The sequence below is a fragment of the Dermacentor albipictus genome, chromosome 5 (assembly GCF_038994185.2).
Source record: "Dermacentor albipictus isolate Rhodes 1998 colony chromosome 5, USDA_Dalb.pri_finalv2, whole genome shotgun sequence".
NCBI lineage: Eukaryota > Metazoa > Arthropoda > Arachnida > Ixodida > Ixodidae > Dermacentor > Dermacentor albipictus.
The window spans coordinates 160,540,610-160,561,179 of NC_091825.1; the positions used below are offsets into that span (position 1 = coordinate 160,540,610).

Genomic DNA, 20,570 nt, shown 5'->3' on the forward strand with positions numbered 1-20,570 from the left:
TACACGAGCGCATCACGCGGCTTATAAATTATTATTACTGTCGTAAATAAAGTTTATTGCTACGAACTATTTTCTTTTAAATATTTCGAAGTAAACTACTTAGTTCCTACTAAAGAACAGACAATAGAAGAGTTTTCACATTTTTTTGTGGGAAAGCTGCTCTTATAATAAAAATTAGAAGAGGGTTCGACAGATTGGGCATACTTATGACGGATCGCTCCCACACAAGCGCATTTTTCTGAGCTCCAAACGAAAACCTAATAAAAAGGTGCAATTACTCACTGAGCCAGGTCGTTCGCATCTTGAATCAGCTGGGCACGGTTGAGCACGGGGATGGCCTGAAACAATATTTTGCGATGAGCGCTGGCACACGCTCCTTTCTTCACCGTTTCCTCCTCGCCTTCTTCGGCTACGGTATCAGGGATGAGGCATTAGCTGTCACTGTTCATATACCAATACCTCTAGAAGATACGCCGCCTGTGCACATAACCGTTCCAGTCGAGTACGAATGGCGGTTAGAGGATACAGCTTTCGTGCCATTTTTCAAAGTTCTCTTGGCTTTCTATATACGCAGCTGATTCCTTAGCTAATTTCTTTTTCGAGATAATTTTACAGTTTCGTTACGTAACACTGAGTTACAAAAGCTTTTCTTTTTCAGATCTTTACGATGGACAAATTGGCCGGAATAGGGGAAATGTACCCCTGCACCTCTGGTGTTTATTTCCCCAGATTTAGCGACGCGCGTGCACCAAACGAGTCTAGTTCTGAATGCTATGCATTTAATTTCTCTAGTGGTAGGCTTCCATGCAACAAATATTATTAAACCTCAGAAACTAATGCGAAAGCCAAAAGATACAACTTCAGTGGAGACGATTTTCGAACTGGGAATATTGGACTTGCTATCATCGGTTCACCCGTGATTCCTACCATGGATGAAGAACTGTGGCACGCGATTACTTTCATTAATATCGTATGAAACTACTTGCACATTGCTTGTGGCGTCACGGTGCTAACAACTGCATTGAAGCTTGGCTAACTAGAATATAGTAACCAGATTTTCAAAACGAAATGGAAAACATGACCACTCAAAGGTAAATCTACGACTACTATTTAGTAAAGCGATGAACGGGGGTGGTTAGTGCACGTTCACGACTTTGTTACGCTGAGTTCTAACACTGGAAAAATAAAACAACACAAGGCGGAAGGATGAAACACTTGGTCCTTCCGTCTGGTGTTCTTTGATTGTGTCAGTGTTAAAACTCAGCGCAACATGATCATGGTCATCTCAAACTACTGCACGACGCCTCGTAGCTTCCCCCGTGCTTATGACAGGCCGGACACCTCACATTCTGGTGAATATGAAGCGATCCGCCTACGTGTTTCGCATTGCTCATGCGTGACGCTCCGCAATCCGCCTTTTTCATGTTCCTGTGCTGCCCTCTGCCGCACGTCGCTAAAAACGTTTTGGAAGGGTGCCGGGGCTTTCGCCGGTTGATTTGTGTACCTGCGTCCAGGTTGAGTGCGCGTCGGGGATGCGTTTTGTGGATCGCGAATAATTATTAATGGCTTCTCCGGGGCGTCATGTGGTTCCTGGAAACCATGTAGCACTCATTGACTACTGGGTGGTAAGGCCTGAGTACGCTGTTGTGCTAACAACGTGGCCGATAAAGGTACGCCAAGTTCCGTCCGCCGACGCGGATGCCTTGGAGTTTGTTGTCGCTGAAGTCAGCTCTTGCACCTCGCTTTCTGTATTCCTTGTACACGATGATTACGCATTTCACAAATTCAAGAAGTCTACGAACGCAGCCTTCCGCGTCGTATTTGCCGAAGTGGTGCCTTTGTTTATCTCGACGTCTAAAGCAACAGGTCGTTGTAGGCTTCGGATATTCTGTAAACGGCGCCTCACTGATATAAAATAATGTGAAAACGCAGCGAAACATACATATATGCGCATATGCCACGTTGGTTCCACCCTAACACGATGAGCGGCCCAGCCACTTAAACAACGGCAACTGCGATCCAGACATATATATTACGGAATGTTATTACTGATTCTTGCTTTTCTTTAAGTTCATCATGTTTAGAGTTTGCGCGTGTCATAAAGTATTATTAGAGAAAGCTGTGCTCGGCATAAGCGATCACTTATAGGCCGTGTAGTTCTCTCGCGAAAACGCGGATGCCATCGCTGACAGCGTTGGCGACTGAGCGAGCTTGTGCTGCGGTGCCGAATGCAGTGTCTCTTCTTTCCCGTTTGACGCAGAGGTAAGCAGTTCCTCTCTGGAATTAAGAAATGTGTCAGCATAACAACACGTACAGACCGACCCATCTAGCGAATGCGACCGGCAGCATTCGGGAGCAGCCGTGACGTAGGCAGAGACGTTGCCACAGCGCAGTGTCGCCGCTTGCCGCTTATTGGGGACGCTCCGTGCGAAGTGAGCAGTAATTGAAATCTAATCGCTATATTGCCACAACCGAACTAAAAGAGCAGTTTCCTTCGTCGTAACTGCTTATTTTTAAGTTCCGGTTCGTCGGTAGCGGGTGCACGAATTCGACGGGGCCAGTTCTAACCTAACCTTCGCTAAACAGAATCAACATTGGCTAAAACTTCATATGCACGGCTTCAGAGGGCTGGAGCTGAAGAATTTCAATTTCGAAGGTATGTTTCGACTCAAGGCGCTACGGATATCACGTTGTCGATTCGACAGCCGATCGCGTAGGGTTCGGTTGAGGGATCATGGTCGGCACGCTGATTTTGTCGGTGCCATCGACGAGAAAGCCCGTCGCTACAACTCGCGCTTATCGGTTGCGTCGTTGGCGGCGCCTATTATGATAAAATTGTCTCAGCGACACACTGTGCTGAATAGTTGGCGCCAGCATGTTGTCGGTCTCCTATCGAACCAGTGTTACCACGCCTTAACCGAGTACCTGATGTCAGACACGCGCTGCCACCACCAGCAAGAGTGGGCCGAGACTACAAGAAGGCTTCATCACAACGTGATGTTTCTGAAGTGTCGCCAAAGTGAAGCGCAGGGGGCTATCAATGAACTTGCTAGCCACCAATGCAAGGCGGAAATTACGTGCTTCACGGTGCAGCCCGGACGAAGCCTGCCCACTTGTTTTAAAGCGTAGTTGCAGTCAGCACGTATTCGGCACCGCACCGACGTACAGCTACATACCAGTGGAGCTCTAACGCGGTACATACCACGAGCATTTGCTGCAGAGCGCATTTTTTTTTTTTCGGGGTACTTTCTCCCGACATCAGGCCGCGCGCGCGTCCCTCTCAAAACGTTTCGCGACTAATCCGCTAGGGCAGGGCGCATGCGCCGTGGAGCCGTGAAAAAAGGCGGATTAATACCAGCACAAGTACAGTGTGCATCGAGTGAATTCGCACAGAATGAGGAGTAAGCGGAGCCCCACCTCGGGAGCAATGAGCAGCTGTCTGCGAAGAAGGGCCCAGTTGTCCACGTCATAGTTGACCTTGTAGTAGCCAGCCGATTGCAGGTTCAGAATGATCCACTCGTTCTTCTCTGGAAGGTTCTGCAGCGTGGCTGAAAAGAGATAAAGGAGTGGGTGCATTCGTGGCTCGGCTACAACGCTAATCGTATAAGGTGCTAACCGCACCTTGATTGTCTCAAACATCGCAAGTGCGCAGGCTTTAGAAAAGGCAGCGCGCGCACCCAAAAATAAAAAGTGTAATGGGTCGTCTGACTGTTGGCAAGAAATGCCGAGCAAATAAGGATACATCGGCCAGGCGGTAATAGAACAAAAATTATACATAAGACAAATAATAGCAAATAAGCATTTGTGCATCGGTACATTAACAAACAGATTTCGGGACAATGCATCTTAGGCGTCATTCTTCTGAGAAATGTTCAATATTTAAATAACTTTTGTTCGTAAACCTATTTTACGTGATGTGATGTGGAATCTGTAGTCATGCTTGTTCTTTTATTGCAAGCCTTCCAAAGTAAAGTGGGTGATAAAACTTGCTTTGCTGCTTTTCTGCGCGTGATTGGTTGAAGCTTGCATTTTCCAGCATTTGTGTATTGGAACTGCATTACGTGAAGCGGTATACGTTAAAGTATTACGGATAAATTTAGTGAATACATCACTTCATTAGGAATAACTGCGATATATATGCCAAGGGGAATAATTCGCATACATTTGGGGTCACAGGGATACTAACTTTATTGAATCACCTATACTTGCAGAATATTGCCACTCGCTTTATTCTTTAACTAAAGCCACAAGCCGAGCGTAGCCACAATAAAATACAGTTTAACATTATACTCTACAGCTTGTCTCTTTTCCATGAAATCCATGAAATGGCATCACCCTTCCTGAGACAGTCATCTTACCAGTTTACCATCTTACGCCCATCCAGAATGAATAATCAACATAAGGTGTATTTTCGTATACGTTACAAATGTAACCCCTTTCCCGATGGTATCTTGTCACTTACAGTACACTCTCTTTTTCAATTTTTTTTTCACTTTTATCAATGCGCATATGTCCGTGATTGCTTAGTAATGTTTCTGCTTCGATGTTATGTCCCGTTTTATTTTCCTATTTTTTGATGTTCACCAAAATGTACTCACAGTTTCTGCCTATATTTGTTATTGCACTGGCTTTTAGCTATAGAATCTTTATTTGCTGCGCTTATATATATTGTAGGCCATTCATTGTGTAGCTTTATGTGGCGGTCGCATACACTTGTGTGCTCATTAGTTGTTGTTTTTTTTTGTGCTATTTCGTCTTCTGTCCAATATCTATAACATGCTGCTGCTCTCTATACAGCGCCACAGTTCCTAGTATGTTATGCTATAAAACTGCGGCTTGGTCCAGTTGCTAACGCTTCATCTTGAAATAAAACACTTCGGGCAAAAAACGAGGACAGATAGAACACACACAGCACGAGCGCTTGTGGTGTGTGTCGCTTGTTCTATCCTTCCTCGCTCTTGCGGAATGTGTTTTCTCTCAACATGATAAATTATGTTAAACAAGCAAATAAATAAATAAATACATTAATTAATTATTAGTGTTGCAACGACCAAGATTGTAAACAAATCTGCTGACATTGGCACAGGTAGCGATGCTCTCCTACTCTCCGGTCTCACCACCTGGCTGCTACTACCTCGAAGCCACTCACAGCAAAACTGCCCGTTTTATTGTCAGTTGCTTACGCTCCAGGAAACCCGCCGTGGTTGCTCAGTGGCTATGGTGTTAGGCTGCTGAGCACGAGGTCGCGGGATCGAATCCTGGCCATGGCGGCCGCATTTCGATGGAGGCGAAAACACCCGTGTCGTTAAATTTAGGTGCAGGTTAAAGATCCCCATGTGGTCGAAACTTCCAGAGTCCTCCACTACGGCGTGCCTCATAATCAGAAAGTGGTTTTGACACGCAAAATTCCATAATTTAATTTTTTTCACTCCAAGAACGTGGGTGTACCTTCAAGGTTAAATTTCTTGATCTCGTCGTGATAAGAATTGCTCATGTTTTCCAAAATTAATTTGACAAACATCGAAAAAGACTCTGCTATTAAGTTTCCGAGTCGGTAAAGGAGTACGTTTACCTAGGTCAATTACTCACCGGGAACCCTGATGATGAGAAGTAAATTCACAGAAGAATAAGAATGGGTTGGATCGCATGCGGCAGACATTGTTAGCTCTTGACTGGAAGCTTACAATTATCATCGAAAAGGAAGGTGTACAGTCAGTGCATTTTACCGGTGCAGAACAGTATGGGCCTAAACTTGGACAATGACGAAGAAGCTTGAGAAGAAGTTGAGGACCGCGCAAAGAGCGATGGAACGAAGAATGCTACGCATAACGTTAAGAGACAAAGAGAGCGGTTTTGATCAGATAGCAAACGTGTATAGCTAATATTCTCATTGAGATTAAGATAAAAAAAAAGTGGAACTGGGCAGGCCATGTAATGCGCAAGTTAGATAACCGGTGGACCATTAGGGTTACAGAATGGGTGCCAAGAGAAGGGAAGCGCAGTCGAGGACGGCATAAGACTAGGTAAGCAATGAAAGTAGGGAATGCGCGGGCGTTAGTTGGAATTGGTTGGCGCAGGACAGGGGCAATTGGAGATCCCTGGTAGAGGACTTCGTCCTGCGGTGGATATAAAATGGGCTGATGATGATGATGATGATGATGATGATGATGCTGATTATGATGATGATGATGATGATGACGTAATAGTCTTAATTCTACGGAGTAGTATACGGGACTCACGAGAAATGTGTACAAAGAAAAGTGTACGATCATTGTATTTTACCGGTATTAAAATAGGGCGCACAAACTGGGAGGTTAACAAAGGAGTTTGATAAAAAGTTATGCATCGCGCATCGAGCGAAGCAACGAAACGTGGTAGGCTAACGATTAAAGACAGGAAGACTGCGGTGTGGATGAGAGAGCAAACGGGGGTAGCCGATATTCTAGTTGACAGTGGGAGAGAACGAAATGAGGCAGGCCATGTAATGCGTAGGGTAGATAATCGGCGAACCATTAAGAGTTACACAATAGGCGCCAAGGGAACGGAAGCGCGGTCGAAGACAGCAGGTGGGCTGATGAAATTATGAGTTTTGCAGGCATACAATGTAATCGACTGACACGATACAGGGGCAATTGAGAATCGATGGCACAGGCTTCGTCCTGCAGTGGGCACAAAGTAGGCTAAAGATGACGATTATTAAGTGCCACTCGCTATGATTAATTAAAGAGAATAAGAAATCACTGGTCTTCCTTCTGCAAAATTTCGATGGTGCATTGTAACACTCTTTCATTGCATTTACGCGCGTACGTTTTGCACATAGCACAGTAAAAGAGAAACCGGAGCTGTGTTCCTTACCTTTCTTAGTTTTCATCCACATCACGTGTTCCGTGTTCGTGAAATTCTTGTGTTCAGCGTCCGTATACGTAATGGGAATGATCCACAATCTTGACCTATAAAGAGAAAAAGAGTGAAGTGGCTACTTGAAGCATAGGCAGCAGAACACGCATACAAATCTGACGCTAATTATTTCCGCTGGAGAAGGTGAGGTAATGTCTTCAGATCCTTTGCATCGTTGCAAGAAAAGTCAAAGCTTCACCCTGAGAACAGATTTGGCAGCTTCACCCGAAGAGTGAAGCACTGACGACGATGGGAATGTTCACCGCTGTGCACGAACTTCTCGGACTATGCGCGTGTGCGTCGTCATGGCAATACGGGCACGCAGCATGCGCTCGAGGCCGCGAGAGAACGGCGCTCTGGCCCTGTGCTTGTGTGATGGCCTTGCAGGCATCGGTGAGACGGCGAGGCGAGACAGCGGGCACCCAATCGAATGGCGCGCGTCGTACCATCCGCTACGTTGCGACCAGTTCCCACGCCCAGAAGGAACGCCAGTGCGCTTACAGTGGCGTGCGCAATGCTCACACCAGCAGCAGCGGAGCGTTGACGGACGCACCGCTCTCGCAGTCAAACGCACGGCATGTTAAACCCGCGCGCGCGAGCCCAGCATGCGACGTCCATATAGGCGGGATCGACATCGTGGCACGGCGGCGCCAACGGCAGGAATGTGTCGAGCGTCCGTATAAAAGCTATCGCATTAAAATGCGTATAATATTTAGGCTTACGATCCCACAACTACACGTCTACATAACTACGCGGACGTATTAATTCTACAATGAAAGAGGGCCATCACACTGCCCGGTCTGGCCAATAAATCCTCGTACGTTAGTTCATGGCATAAAGTTGCCAAAATCGAGGATTTATTAGCCGGTAGCCTGCTCTTCTCGTAGTGCGTGACGCCAGCAGTTGAAAATACGTTTCATATCCGCCACCATGGCCGTGAGAGGCGCTAGCCAACACTTCCGGCGCTGATCTTGTACATACGTACAAGTATCCAAGAAACTGGACGACAGGGTGGCCACGAATTGGTAAAGCACCACGCGCGTAATACGAATGATGTACGTTCGACTACCACCTGCGAGAGGCTGTTTTTTCGTCCACTCCTCATTAATTAAATCTTCTAAATAAAACAGAAAAGTTATTTTGCCTATGTTTTCTCAGACATCATCTTCTATTACCTCTAAAAAAGCACGACGTGCTGCCCTTTGACCCTCCGTGATTCGATAAGCCGTTCCCTTACAAATACGAGCGACACGAAGAGGTCCAGCAGCAGTGAGCATGCCGCGTGCTCTGCGCCCCACACGCTCGAAGACCGCCAACTGTAGGGACGGACAGCTCGCACAAATTCGAAAATGAGATTAGGAGAAGCACGTAAGCCACAAGGAGCCATAGTTCGGGAGAGGACGTTTTATCAGAATCTTCAACGGCTTGCGAATGCCATGTTGCCGAGCTTGGAGAACATTTTCGCGGACATTGAGGTTTTCTTCCTTACTGGTCTGCCCGTACGCAGTGGTGCCGCTGAGTGAGAGAGGCTCTGCGCGCCTCATAGTCGCGGATGACGTCCACCACTGGGTAGCCCGGCTGCCTCGTCCACGTGTCCATCACTTCCTTGACGTCCACTCGGCCGTGGGGACCACCTTCGGGCTGCGCCTGCCGTGCCGCGGCCACACGTAGCAGCGTTATTTCTCACAGGAAGGTGCCAAATGCACGCTACTAATTTACACAGTGTGCTACATAACCACAATGCGAGAGAAATAATTTCCAGACGTAATGAAAATAAGCCAGTACTTCTAAGTCTTGCAATCGAATATTTACATTTTATGAGCATGGCCGTTTTGAATATCCGCCTTACAGTGACTGAAAAAGTGCGAATAAAGTGAGTGTCCTACAGTTTTCTTCGTTTTTCCCACAATAATTTCGTGAATGACTTTGTGATGCATATTAATTTGGTACTGATTCCGCGATAGAACACAACATGCTCCTGCTGCTTGCTTCAGGTTACCACCATGGAAAAGATGCTCGCCCTCTCATCCCAGTGAATGAGAGGGTGAGCATCTATATATATATATATATATTGGAAAGTGATCTTCGCAGTAATTGCCACCTGGGATTGCTCTGCCGCCGCTACTCTGTCCGCATTGACGCCCCACGCTAACAACGACAGTGCACTACCCTGCGTATACATTCCCCTTTGACTTATGCAGTACATGTTCGTTTTTCGCATGCTTTACCACAAAGCCTGACACGGAGGGCTCCTTCAAAGGGGGGCGGAGGTTAGAGCGGAGGTTAGGTTAGTGGCATCCACCTAATCTCCCTCCCACCTGGCTCCATCCGGGTGGGAGAGAGGTTGGGTAGATGACGCTTTAGCGGCCACAGACGAATAAACGATGACACGTTCTTTTATTTTATGTGTTACTGACATGTTGATTTCTCGAAAAATATTCGTTGTAGATTGTACAAAAGTTCACGTTCACGACTGGGCGGAGAATGCATACTCAGAGCGGGCCCAGGTGGCACGTGTACTGTAGTAAAGTTCGCCTCCCTTGCGGATTACCTGAGTGCCATTGCAATAAGAAAGGCTGAAAAATGCGTCAGTGAAATGTATCTTTGTCATCGACAGACATAGTTTTTAATCATACATTATGAACCATTAGAATCTAGCGTTGTCAACATCTTAGGAAGCGTACGTGCCACTGAAGTGAGGCAAAAAAAAATTCACTAAAACTCTAGCTATAACTGTGAACTGGATTTTAAGAATGTAGGTGCCTTGAATCGCTCTAAGCTAGAGTGAAGTAAATAATTTGCCTAAACATGTCATGTTGGTCTAATAACATTGAATTTACCAACGGAGTATAGAGGGCTTTAGCTTTAGTAATGTATTTACTATAGCATAGGCGAATATCGAAGTTTCGAATATGAATAGTTGGTGTGTAATATTTTATTGGTATGTGAAAATGAAATATTCCGTATTTTGGAATATCAAATCTAACCAAATATTTCGCAACAACCGACTGTTCAAATCGGGTTACTGTTTTCCACCTGCTGAACAAAGTATCGCAAATTATAATTATCAGAAGTAAAACAGCGACAAGGTTTTTCACGCAATGCAGAAACCGGATCGGTAATACAAGCTTTGTTTTCGGTTTTGCAGGACTCGCCATGGTTGCTTAGTGGAAATGGTGTTGGGCTGCTAAGTACGAGGTCGCGGGATCGAATCCCGGCCACGGCGGCCGCATTTCGATGGGTGCGAAGACATCGGAATACTTAGATTTAGGAGCAAGTTAAAGAACCCCAGGTGGTCCAAATTTACGGAGCTCCCGGACATTACGGCGTGCCTCATAATCAAATCGTGGTTTCGGCACGCAAAGTTTTTTTTTTTTTTGCGGTAGAAGTTTTGCGCTGGTTAACACTCCTTGGGTTAGATCTTGTATACATACACAAATACCCACGACTGCATGAACGTGGGAAATGCCGTCGTCACCGTAGCACAATTTGTAGTGTAATGCAGAGGTTGTGGATTCGGCTCTCACCGTCAGCAAGTTCAGTTCCCCTCCATTTCCCATTAGCTTTTAATTTTTGCACTTCAATTTGAAACTACAAATTTATCCTATGCTTTCCGTTTCTTCAGTATCTGTTGTTTTCGTATGGTTCTGAGTAACAAATGCGTGCGAGCATTCTTACAAAACCGGCCCCTCAAGTCCCCATCTTTTTATCCAATACTTGACAACCGGCTATATTGTGCATATGGCCTACCGATTAGCCTTTGTTGCAGCCCAGTCATATGGGAGTTTTATCTCTTACGTTACAACCGGTGATGTTCTTTCTTGTAAAATGCTCTGTATCCTTTCTAGGGCAAAAAAATACCTCCTTAGCGTTTTATTTTCATTTTCCATAAGTTCTGATATTTTTTAAACAACTATTTGTTATGCTTCTTTGAAAAGTTGGTCACTTTCAAATGCCTGCCATTCTTTGAAAGCTTGTTTGCTGCCAGGCTTAAAGGTGTCAAGCGGCTATTTCTGTAGTTCTTTTCGTGGCTGTTGTGATCTTGCGTTTAAAACTATCTTAATTGTGCATGATAGTTGACTGTCTATTCAGTGCAAGCGTGTTCCTAATTTTACTGAAACAGATATTCCTAGTGTAAATATGCACACTAGGAATATAGAAATATGCACACAAAAAACGGCCCGAAAGGGGGCTGCAGGCGTTTGTCAGTCACTTGAAAGCAGGCTGTTAAAAGCCTGTCAGTACAAAACAATACTGAAATGCACGCTTTGTTTCATTAAAAAGTGCTATGCTATGCATTCCAAGAAACAAGGCACCGCGTTTCTTTTTTTCCTCATTTATCTCAATGTACAATGCCTTCATATGGTCCTGAAATACAGTCGCCATAAGAAAGCTGTATTCCTTTCCCGCCTAAGATTGAAGTTGAACCCCTAAATTCCAGGTTGTGCGTTCAAGCCGTGGAAAACTTATTTTGTTTTTGAATTGGATTTTTCATCCAACAAAGTAAAAAGAAAGCTCCACATTGCAGCTTGAGGGACAGCCCGCCACCTTATACACAGGGCAGCTTTGTAGCAATTATGCAGCTTATGCATATTTCACGTCTAGGAAATTTAAATTCCCAGCGGCGTCTTTCGGTGCTGCGCAAGCTGTCCATCTAGAGGTTTCCGGAATTTTGTCCCATGCAGATGCTATTTGATTAGCCTACGTATTAAAATTCCAGGGCGAATGGGTGATGCTTTGTTATTAAAACCAACACTTAAGCCAGACGCAAGGCATACGAAAGCATATGTGCGTAATAGGGCACGCGGAAATTAGATACGTACCTTAGTGAGCTCTTCGAAGAGTTGGTCCTGATCCGCGTTGCCGAAGCTGTACTTCTTAAGGTAAGCCTGAAACATCAGTGTGACTCGAACGTGATGTCTACAGGGTGAAAAGATTCAAGGCGTTGCGCTTAAGTAGAGAAAAAAACAGTGCACCATGAAGCGGGGAAATGTGTGATGAGGATCAAGGTATTTAGACAGCGCAGCACGTCTTCCTTGTTTCCTTCTCTGATCAGTGCAGTTTTCCTCCACAATGAAGTGGCACAGCGCTTGAATTTGATGCCACTTTCTCTTTCATTTCCAAAAAGCTGTGCGGTACATATTATAAAAGGCAATTACAAACAAAGAAAAACATCGAGCACTATAGAATACATGCCTTTTGATAATTTCCAATTTATCGGTCATTCAATGTTAAAAAAATTCGAAATTGAAGTTCATGAACAAATAACTAAAACAACATGACGAAGAAAGAAGCATTTGCCAATTTTCGACAATTCGCCAAGGTATAGATTATCTAGTGATAAAATATCGACGGTATTTGCCAAAACAAAACTGTCTTTTTTTTTTCAAGTCAAGAATGTCACATACCGAAGAGGCTAAACTTCACGTTCGTGTGAGAGCGTTATGAGTGAACCAAGAGACAGGTCTTCAATTGCACTGAGGAAGCGAGTCTAACAATTCTTGATGAAAATATTGCGTAATAATAAACGTGCACAATCGCATGCACTAAATTCTAAATGCGCATAGACGTACGATCGTGTACCTTTTTGTGAAGCTTCGTGCAAAACGGGTTCCTCAAGGTAATCGTGCTTTCTCTTTGTTTTCTTTTTCTCCTTGTTTCCTTTTTCTCTTTTCTTTTTGCAGATGCATGCATAGTTCCTAGCAATAGCCTTCGAACTTATTGCGGCAGCTTCTGTCCCGGCGCGAACAGGCAGGACAACTACTACGCACATACGACAAACACAGGCGGCAGGTCAGTTGCACTTGTGCAATGCTCCCCCCCGCCCCCAACTTAGCTCTCACACGCTCAAGTGTACTATCTTCCACGCGCCAAAACCATGCAACAGTGCTGAACGCTGGTAAGCAGACTGGCCCACACTTACAAGGTTAAACTGCCACCAGCGTAAAGGACGACGCTGCAGCTGTGCTCTTCATCACGTATTACCACTACCGGTCTCAACACGAGCTCAAATAACAGTGGCCCCCATACCCAAAAACATGCACCCAGAATAAAATAAAGCAAGGCACAAAGCGCGCACACAACATATTAGAAATATGTATGAAAATAATCCCATGTACAACACAATATACACGGACGCAGCCGCGTATCCGATCGTACACCCGAACGTCAGCGACGCACAAAAGAACGTCAAGAGGTACGCAGTGGCAATCGTCGACACGAAAGCCCAGCAACAATTCACGGCATCCGTCAGGGCAGGTACGCCGGCAGCTGCTGAAGCTTCAGCCGTGGCAATAGCCCTCGCTCACGCGGAAGGCACGCGAAAGAGCGTCACCATAATCGTAGACTCATAAGAAGCATGTCGCCTGCTTATCTGGGGACAGGTGACTAAAACAAGTCTTTCAATACCGCCGGTCAAATTCGCCCATCATTCCCGGATCGTATGGTCCCCAGGTCACACAGGCCTAGAGCGGAACGAACTGGCCGATTCGCTAGCCCGAGGGATTATTAATCGGGCCGACTCGACTGGTACGGTCCCGGGTAGCCAACCGTAATAACCCCAATCCAACGAATTCCCGAGAGATTCTCGCTCGTCAGCGCACAACCAGAAAAATATACCTTCACCCTCACCCACAACTCAGTGGAGAGGAAGCCGCCAGCTGGCATAAAATTCACACAGGGGTATTCAACTACTATAAATTACAAGATGCCATGTTACCCACTCGCTCCAGGCCTGACTGCCCGTGCTGGGCCGGCATACTAACACTACCACACGTTGCATGGGATTGTGCATCACACCCGTGTGAAAAACACACCACACGATGGCGCAATGGGAAGTACAGCTAACCAGCTCAGACCTGGCGGGTCCACAGTCCTTCATAACACAGATCAACCAGGCCGCCGAGGCAAATGGGGCCCTGGACTAAAAGGGCTCCAGACATTGCACAAAAATCCTTTTAAGCAATAAAAGTTTCTCTCTCTCTCTAATCGCCTTAGTGTTAACTTCTATACAGAATGCTTCGCTTATCTACTTACGTACCCTGAGGCCCTTGAGGAACACTGGAGGTGAGAGGAAGTATGACATCATTCGCACAATGGAAGGACCCTGCGTTGGAGAGACCGTCTCATTAAACCAGAATTGTCACTATAGTCCAAGTGTCTTAAACAGGTGGTTTGTGGGCAGCGTTCAGCGCATATGGAGCCCTTAGGACTGTTCACATCACAGCGTCCACACAGCCAGTGGAAAAGTTGAAGGTAGAATTGTTGAAGGTAGAATTTACCAAACGTACCTTTTTGTACCTCCTACAAGAGCTTTCCTTTGTGCGTGCGTGCGTGCGTGCGTGTGCGTGTGTGTGTGTGTGTGTGTGTGTGTGTGCGTGTGCGTGTGCGTGTGCGTGTGCGTGTGCGTGTGCGTGTGTGTGTGTGTGTGTGTGTGTGTGTTTGTGTTTGTGTTTGTGAGTGTGTGTGTAAGACAAAAACGAAGTTTTTGTCTTAGAAATGCAGCGCAAGCTTTCATGTGCTGTTTTTTTCTTTCAACTGCGTTTCAACCAGCAAGAAAGATAAACTTTATTATAAAGACCACCTAGATTCATCTGATTACTTAGTATGCAAGGTAACCACGGCAGCGCGTAAGTTTTCCGTTTCACAAGTGAATTCTTAGAAAATTTCTTCACTTGAAACGCCGCACACGCTGCAAACGCGACGAAGTTGCAAGGTGCGAAATTACTAATCTACAAAACAACCAATTTGTGAAAAATCCTGCAGTAACATTACCAGAAAGAAATAAAGCTCGCACGACCACGGAGTGTTACCTTCGTGTATAGCACGACGCACTATTCAAAATAAGCCAAATTCCAAGTCTCTATAGCGGCCTAATAATTTGCTTACCCACCATTTGCATTGTGCGCACAGTTCGCGCTGCACGTTATTCATATACTCTGCGCTCTAAACTAACAGTGGTGGCTGTTGTCAAAATGCGCACATTGGAAAATGTAAAACTGGCACAGAGAATGCATATTAAGGATTGTGCGCCACCGAGCAGTGGGCGGCCGCCACGGCCGACTCGAGTTTCCCAACCACCTGCAGGAAAGAATGGGCGCCAGCCTGACCTTGTTGTAGACGATTCGGTCGAACAGGCTGTCCAGTTCGGTCGAGAAGTTTCCGTCCACGGACAGAGGATGGCTCTCGGTGTTGTACTCTGCCTTCATGATGGGCATCATGTCGGTCACGGTGAACTGGTTCAGCTGCGTGGCGCGCAGCGCGGCAGAGCAACGCTTGAATTGTCGCACCGCGCTCGTGTGGATCGAAAGCTCGAGCCGTGCATTTCAACCGGCGGGGCGGGCTGAATACAATGTAAAGCAGAAGAACCCACGAAGCCTACCAAATATTTTGGCATAATTTAGGCTTAAAGACGTTTCAGTTTTCATATGGAAGTTGGTCTGTACTTATTGGACTATACTTCTTGAAACTTTCTGGTTAGCGTCCGGTTGCTTCATTGGGAATTAACCTGTGACATTACCAAACAATCCATTTACCCGGCGGAAGTGTTGCGTGTCATATCCGCTGACCCACACGCTTCCAGAGCCTGAAATTCTAGGCACGCGGCGAGAAATCACCGTGCCCTTATCTCGCGGTAATATAGTATGGGAATCGGCTTACTGTCGGCTGCTTGTTTAGTGTTTTTGCAATATATGTTACGATTGATCTCGGTTAGTTAATCTTTTTCAGAGCTGCGGTAGCTCTAATAAATGTTAAGCGTCTAAGATACACTTGGTTCTAGCAAATTTACGAAGGTAAAGTTCACTTGAATGCTGTACGCTGTGCATGCAACCTATGCAGCTACGCATTACACCTCTCCCTTCTCACCGTTCGCGCCAAGGTCTTGAGGTGGCGCAGAGTCCCAGTATTTAGCGTTTTATTGCAATAAAAAGAATAACGACGCGACAAAGCAGCAAGAAAACAGCAGACTTCAGTGATTCCTTCGGTTATGAACTCATTCACTGCGATGGCAGCGTTCTCCCACAGTGCAGAAGACCATCTGATTTTTGCTTGCCTCCGTTTTTTCTAAAATAATTGCGTTCACCCGCTACGGCGAGCTCAGCGAAGGCCTGGCAGGTTGGTTAGGGGGAATGGGTGCGGTCTTATAAAAATGTAAGAATTCAAAGTAAGAAATATATATAACAACATATATTGTAATTCTTTGATAGTACAAAAATTGTATTGTACATTAGACTGGCTTTTCCGTATTTCCAAAATACGCAACTTTTTTTGTATGACATAGTAATTCATTGTGAAAGTTGAACTGCGCACTTGGCCAGCCTTCAGCACTCTCAGGCAGGCTTTCCATGTGTAAGTAGTTTAGGTTTATTTAGTTTAAATGTATACCTTCATTTGTTTGTAAGTGTCTGGCATAATGTTTATGGTAATTCTCCTTTTTATTGTTCTTATTGTCCGAGACGCTTCACCATGTTACTATTCGAATATATTTGAATCAGTTTATCCAGGTATATTAAGGTTATTTTTGTTTATATTGTGTGAGAAAAGTGAGGTGGTGTTGTGGCCAGTGTAATAAATTTCAAGAAACCGTGTGAAACAGTCCCATTTTTCTGCTTCCATCATTTAGTAGTACAGCGCTTTGACCAACAACACCATTCTCGTCGCATCCTCTATTGTGAGTATGTGTCATGTTTGAGGTTCATCATCACTGTAATGTACGCCTGCTCTGTGCTACCGACGCTGTTTTCGCGAGCATGACAAGGAAGAATTATACACAACACAGCGTCATCTTGTCAACAGCAATTTCTATGCTATGCGCGTAATGTCGTCTTTGTCCACTACAGTATCGCTCGTTTTCGGCACCGAAATACATGCACAGATGCCTCTTTTATCGGAGTCTGTGTGCAGCGCAAAGCCTTGTAGTAATCGCCTTGAACTGGCGTTGCGCAATAATTCAGTGGTTAGTGCGCTCTACTCCCGAATTCACAGTGTGTCCCTGACATGTGTTCCTATCCCAGTGGAGGTGGTTGCAGAAGGGCTTTATTTTTATTTTCTTCGCGATGCGGCAATGGCTAAGCTGGGTATGACAAGGTGGCCTGACGACCACAAAATTTGTCGTAGCATGTAGTCGATGAGATAACTTCGTCATCAGCGTAACGTAATGTATACATTGCGTTACGGGGAGGACGCGGCAAACTCAATTTCGAACACTTAACAGGAGTCAAGGACGGTCGCGAAAAACGCAACTGCCTCGTTTTTCAGCGGGGACTTGAAGTACTGTTTCCCGCTACCACAAGTAGTTAGGCTTGCGACTGTAGGCGAATATTGAAACAGATGATCAAATTATTCAAGCTAATTGGCTCGCTGGCAATTAAAGTAAGCAACGCAGCTGCTACGAGAGACGCTGTAGTTAAGAGCTACGGAAAACTGAGTTTGAACCGCGGTGGTTTAACGTGCCCTTTAAGCATGGTGCACGAGCGTCTTTGCGTTCCGTGCCAAGCGGAATGCAGCAGCCGCGGCTAGGAGTCGAGTCCGCGACATCGTCCTCAGCAGCACGACGCCACTTGGCCATCGCGGCCCGTCGATGGCAAAGAGCAGAAGAACGAGAAAAATTTGGCTTCCTTATTTCCCTACCCTCCCCCTCCCCCTTCCTTCGTTGCGAACACTGCTGTGCGATTCGCAACCAATTCGACACGCGGTAGGGTTAAACTTTGATTCGACTATTCAACGGCGAAAGGACGTGAACCGGATGCCATTGCCGCACAACAAGCTGTCATTTCCACACGGTCACTCTCTACTCCCTGTCTGGGCATACGGGGTAGAAGGAGTTGCACAGTAAGGCACCTTTCTCGGTTTTGCGCCTTGCGAAGGCACCACGCGTAAGGTGACCTCAATAGCACTCACGATGTTCCACTCGGGGTGGACGGCGTCGACCCCCAGGTACTGCATGTAGGACGCGAAACCCTCGTTCAGCCACACGTCGTTCCACCATCGCATGGTCACCAAGTTGCCGAACCACTGCGACACACAAACGACAGCCGCGTGAAAACAAGGAACTGTGCGCCCGAACATTCCGTAAATCTGACACACGCGCGGTAGCTGTACACATGCAGACTAAATACTGCACGGAGGAATCCGTCCGTCCGTCCGCCAGCCTGTATATGTGTCCCGGTAACCTACGTTACTTCATCCACGTGCTATCCGTTTATATCAAGTCAGAGTTTCGTTTGCGCACGTTATAGAGGCCTAAACTTGTTCAAAATATTTTCCTTTTATACGTCGGAAACGCCATTAAATATCTTTTTGCCTGCCCCTTATACTGTTTTTCGTTCACGCATCCCACAAGAAGGGCTAAAGCGAGCCCTTCTGGATAGTATCATAACAATTTATAGTTCTGGAAACTGGATAGTATCATAACAAATGAGTGCCTAAATTAACATTTTATTCCACCAAGCAAGATGGCACGTATACTATCTGTCTAAAATACTATATTGTGCAGTGTGAATTGCTCCAGCTCGTTCTGCATCCCTCAAGTAACTTTTCTCGCATGACTCTACACTTTCTTCCTTTATTCTTACTGCCAGGACTCAGTCACCGAGCTTTAGCGCTTGAGCCGCGGCACGCTCTCTATTAACCGACACATTTTCTAAACAAGTGGATTCGTCCGCGTTCGCTGCCCTGTCCAATGCTGGCCTCTGTGAGCTCTATGAACCTCGCGTTCTTTTGCAATAAAGCCTGGTCGGCAGTTTTCGACAAACCCCTTCATCGTTCGGAATTCAAAAGATTTCTTAACTTGGAAGGGCGCCACAACCGCGGAGTACATTACTTTCGCGTACGAGAGGCCTTCGCGGATGCAAAGTGCGTTTAGTGCTCCGTGCAGATAAGTTTATTAATAGTGTGTCATTAATAGGATGTCAATAGTGGCTACCGATATGACCGAAAAGAATGAGTTGACACAAATCCCGTCAACTATGGATGCTTTCATTCCTATAAAATAGCTTGCCCTATGGCGTTGCGGCTGTTGCAGCTTCCTATAGGCGCTGCAAAAAACAAACAAAAACATGACAACAGTTTGGGCAGCAAACGACACGCGTCCGTTTATTAGTTTGCTTGAACTTGGTAGATGTGGGAGAAAACTTGCCCAATCCACGGCAGCGCTAGAATGTATGTTTCATGGGCCTTCGCCGTCAATTCCGATGGCCACGCACCATGATTGCGCTATCCTTGCAGAGCGTGCCATGAGATGGCTGGAGGATACCGAGAATGCATAACTACACCTGCGAGATGCGCTTCCTCCGCTTGCTGTGTAGTTTGGCGGTGCTGCCAGTATGGAAAACTAGAGCTTATGGGGCACCGTTATTTAAACCTATAGATATTTACGTATTTATACTCAAGGTAAATGCACTACATCAGCGCTACGGGAAATCAAGCATTACGTCCAAAGAATGCTTGAAATGAAGAAAACAAGTAGCCCCATTAGAGGCGGCGAATGAAAACGTTGGATCTTCCAGTGGAAGGCTGGTGCGCGGAAGAAGACACGTGCCACCGCGCCGAACAGACAATTGCAGACGCACCTGGTGTGCCAGTTCGTGCGAGATAACCGTGGCGATGACCACCTTGTGTGTGGCGGCGTCCTTGGTGTCGCTGAAGAGTAGACTGTTCTTATGGAACGTGAGCAGTCCCCAATTTTCCATGGCGTCCACCAGGAACGACGGAAGCGCCGCCAGGTCTGCAACAGGTAATATGCAGGGAATCCTATCTACGCACTGTCTACGTACATTCTATATACGTACTTTCAAGGAGAAACATTTGTTCATACACTCAGAACAAAGATGACAATGACACAAACATCACTTTTGGGTTGTTCTCGTTTCTCTTTGTCTGTCTCCCTAACTTTCTGTTCACTCAACAAGTGATCAGTTCTGCGCGTGCGTGTAAAATGGCACACCACCAAAGGCTATCAATAATACAAATTTGTGCTCATGCCTTTGTAATATCTCCTTCACCCTGTGATTAATATTTCACTCTGATCATACTCAAAATGGTCCGTCAGTCTAACATTGCTCAGTTTTGATGGAGCACCGACATGTTCGTGCAGCATGCCCCTCGGACGTATTCCGGTGATGCAAAACTTTGACTTTAGACGACCTTCTCCTCCTCGTCAGCAGTTCTTTTATACCGTCATCCCTCCTGTAATATGTCATTTTCTATAGTTTCTTACCCGCCGTCCTTGCTTAATGGCTTTGGTGTTGCGCTGCTAAGCACGAGGCCGCGGGACCGAATCCCGGCCACGGCGGCCGCATTTCGATGGGGGGGGGGGGGAAATGCAAAAGAAAACCGTGTTAAAGAGCCTCAGGTGGTCAACATTAATCAGAAGTCTCCCACTACGGCGTGCCTCATGATCAGATCGTGTTTGGCATGTAAAACCTCATAATTTCTTTATTTTTTCGCTCCTTTACTGTGTTATACTATTGACGTGCAACTCATTTTAGTTCCTAGCGCTCCCATCTAAGACAAAAGCCATGAAGCCGTGAATTATTAGGATTCCTTGTCATCTGCAAAAAAGAAATGTAGTTCTGCGCTCAAGCACATATGCTTAGTATTTTTGCTGTGAGTGTTGCACTTAACTTGATTTTTGTGTGTACCACCAGTTTTATAAGAAGAGAGATGGGGTTACA

General features: G+C 45.9%; 1 protein-coding gene across 2 annotated transcripts in view; it reads right to left on the bottom strand.

Annotated features, from left to right (window-relative positions):
* The window catches only part of LOC135916349 (aminopeptidase N-like), a 66,560-nt gene that overhangs the window by 16,473 nt on the left and 29,517 nt on the right, over window positions 1–20,570 (bottom strand). For both annotated transcript variants that reach the window (XM_065449705.1, XM_065449706.1), the window contains 9 exons: window positions 19,467–19,621; window positions 17,797–17,910; window positions 15,006–15,140; window positions 13,937–14,002; window positions 11,721–11,786; window positions 8,387–8,544; window positions 6,856–6,950; window positions 3,418–3,548; window positions 283–338 (listed from right to left, as the gene is read on the bottom strand). In XM_065449705.1, coding sequence (XP_065305777.1) covers window positions 283–338; window positions 3,418–3,548; window positions 6,856–6,950; window positions 8,387–8,544; window positions 11,721–11,786; window positions 13,937–14,002; window positions 15,006–15,140; window positions 17,797–17,910; window positions 19,467–19,621 — 976 coding nt within the window. The remainder of the gene's footprint in view (window positions 1–282; window positions 339–3,417; window positions 3,549–6,855; window positions 6,951–8,386; window positions 8,545–11,720; window positions 11,787–13,936; window positions 14,003–15,005; window positions 15,141–17,796; window positions 17,911–19,466; window positions 19,622–20,570) is intronic.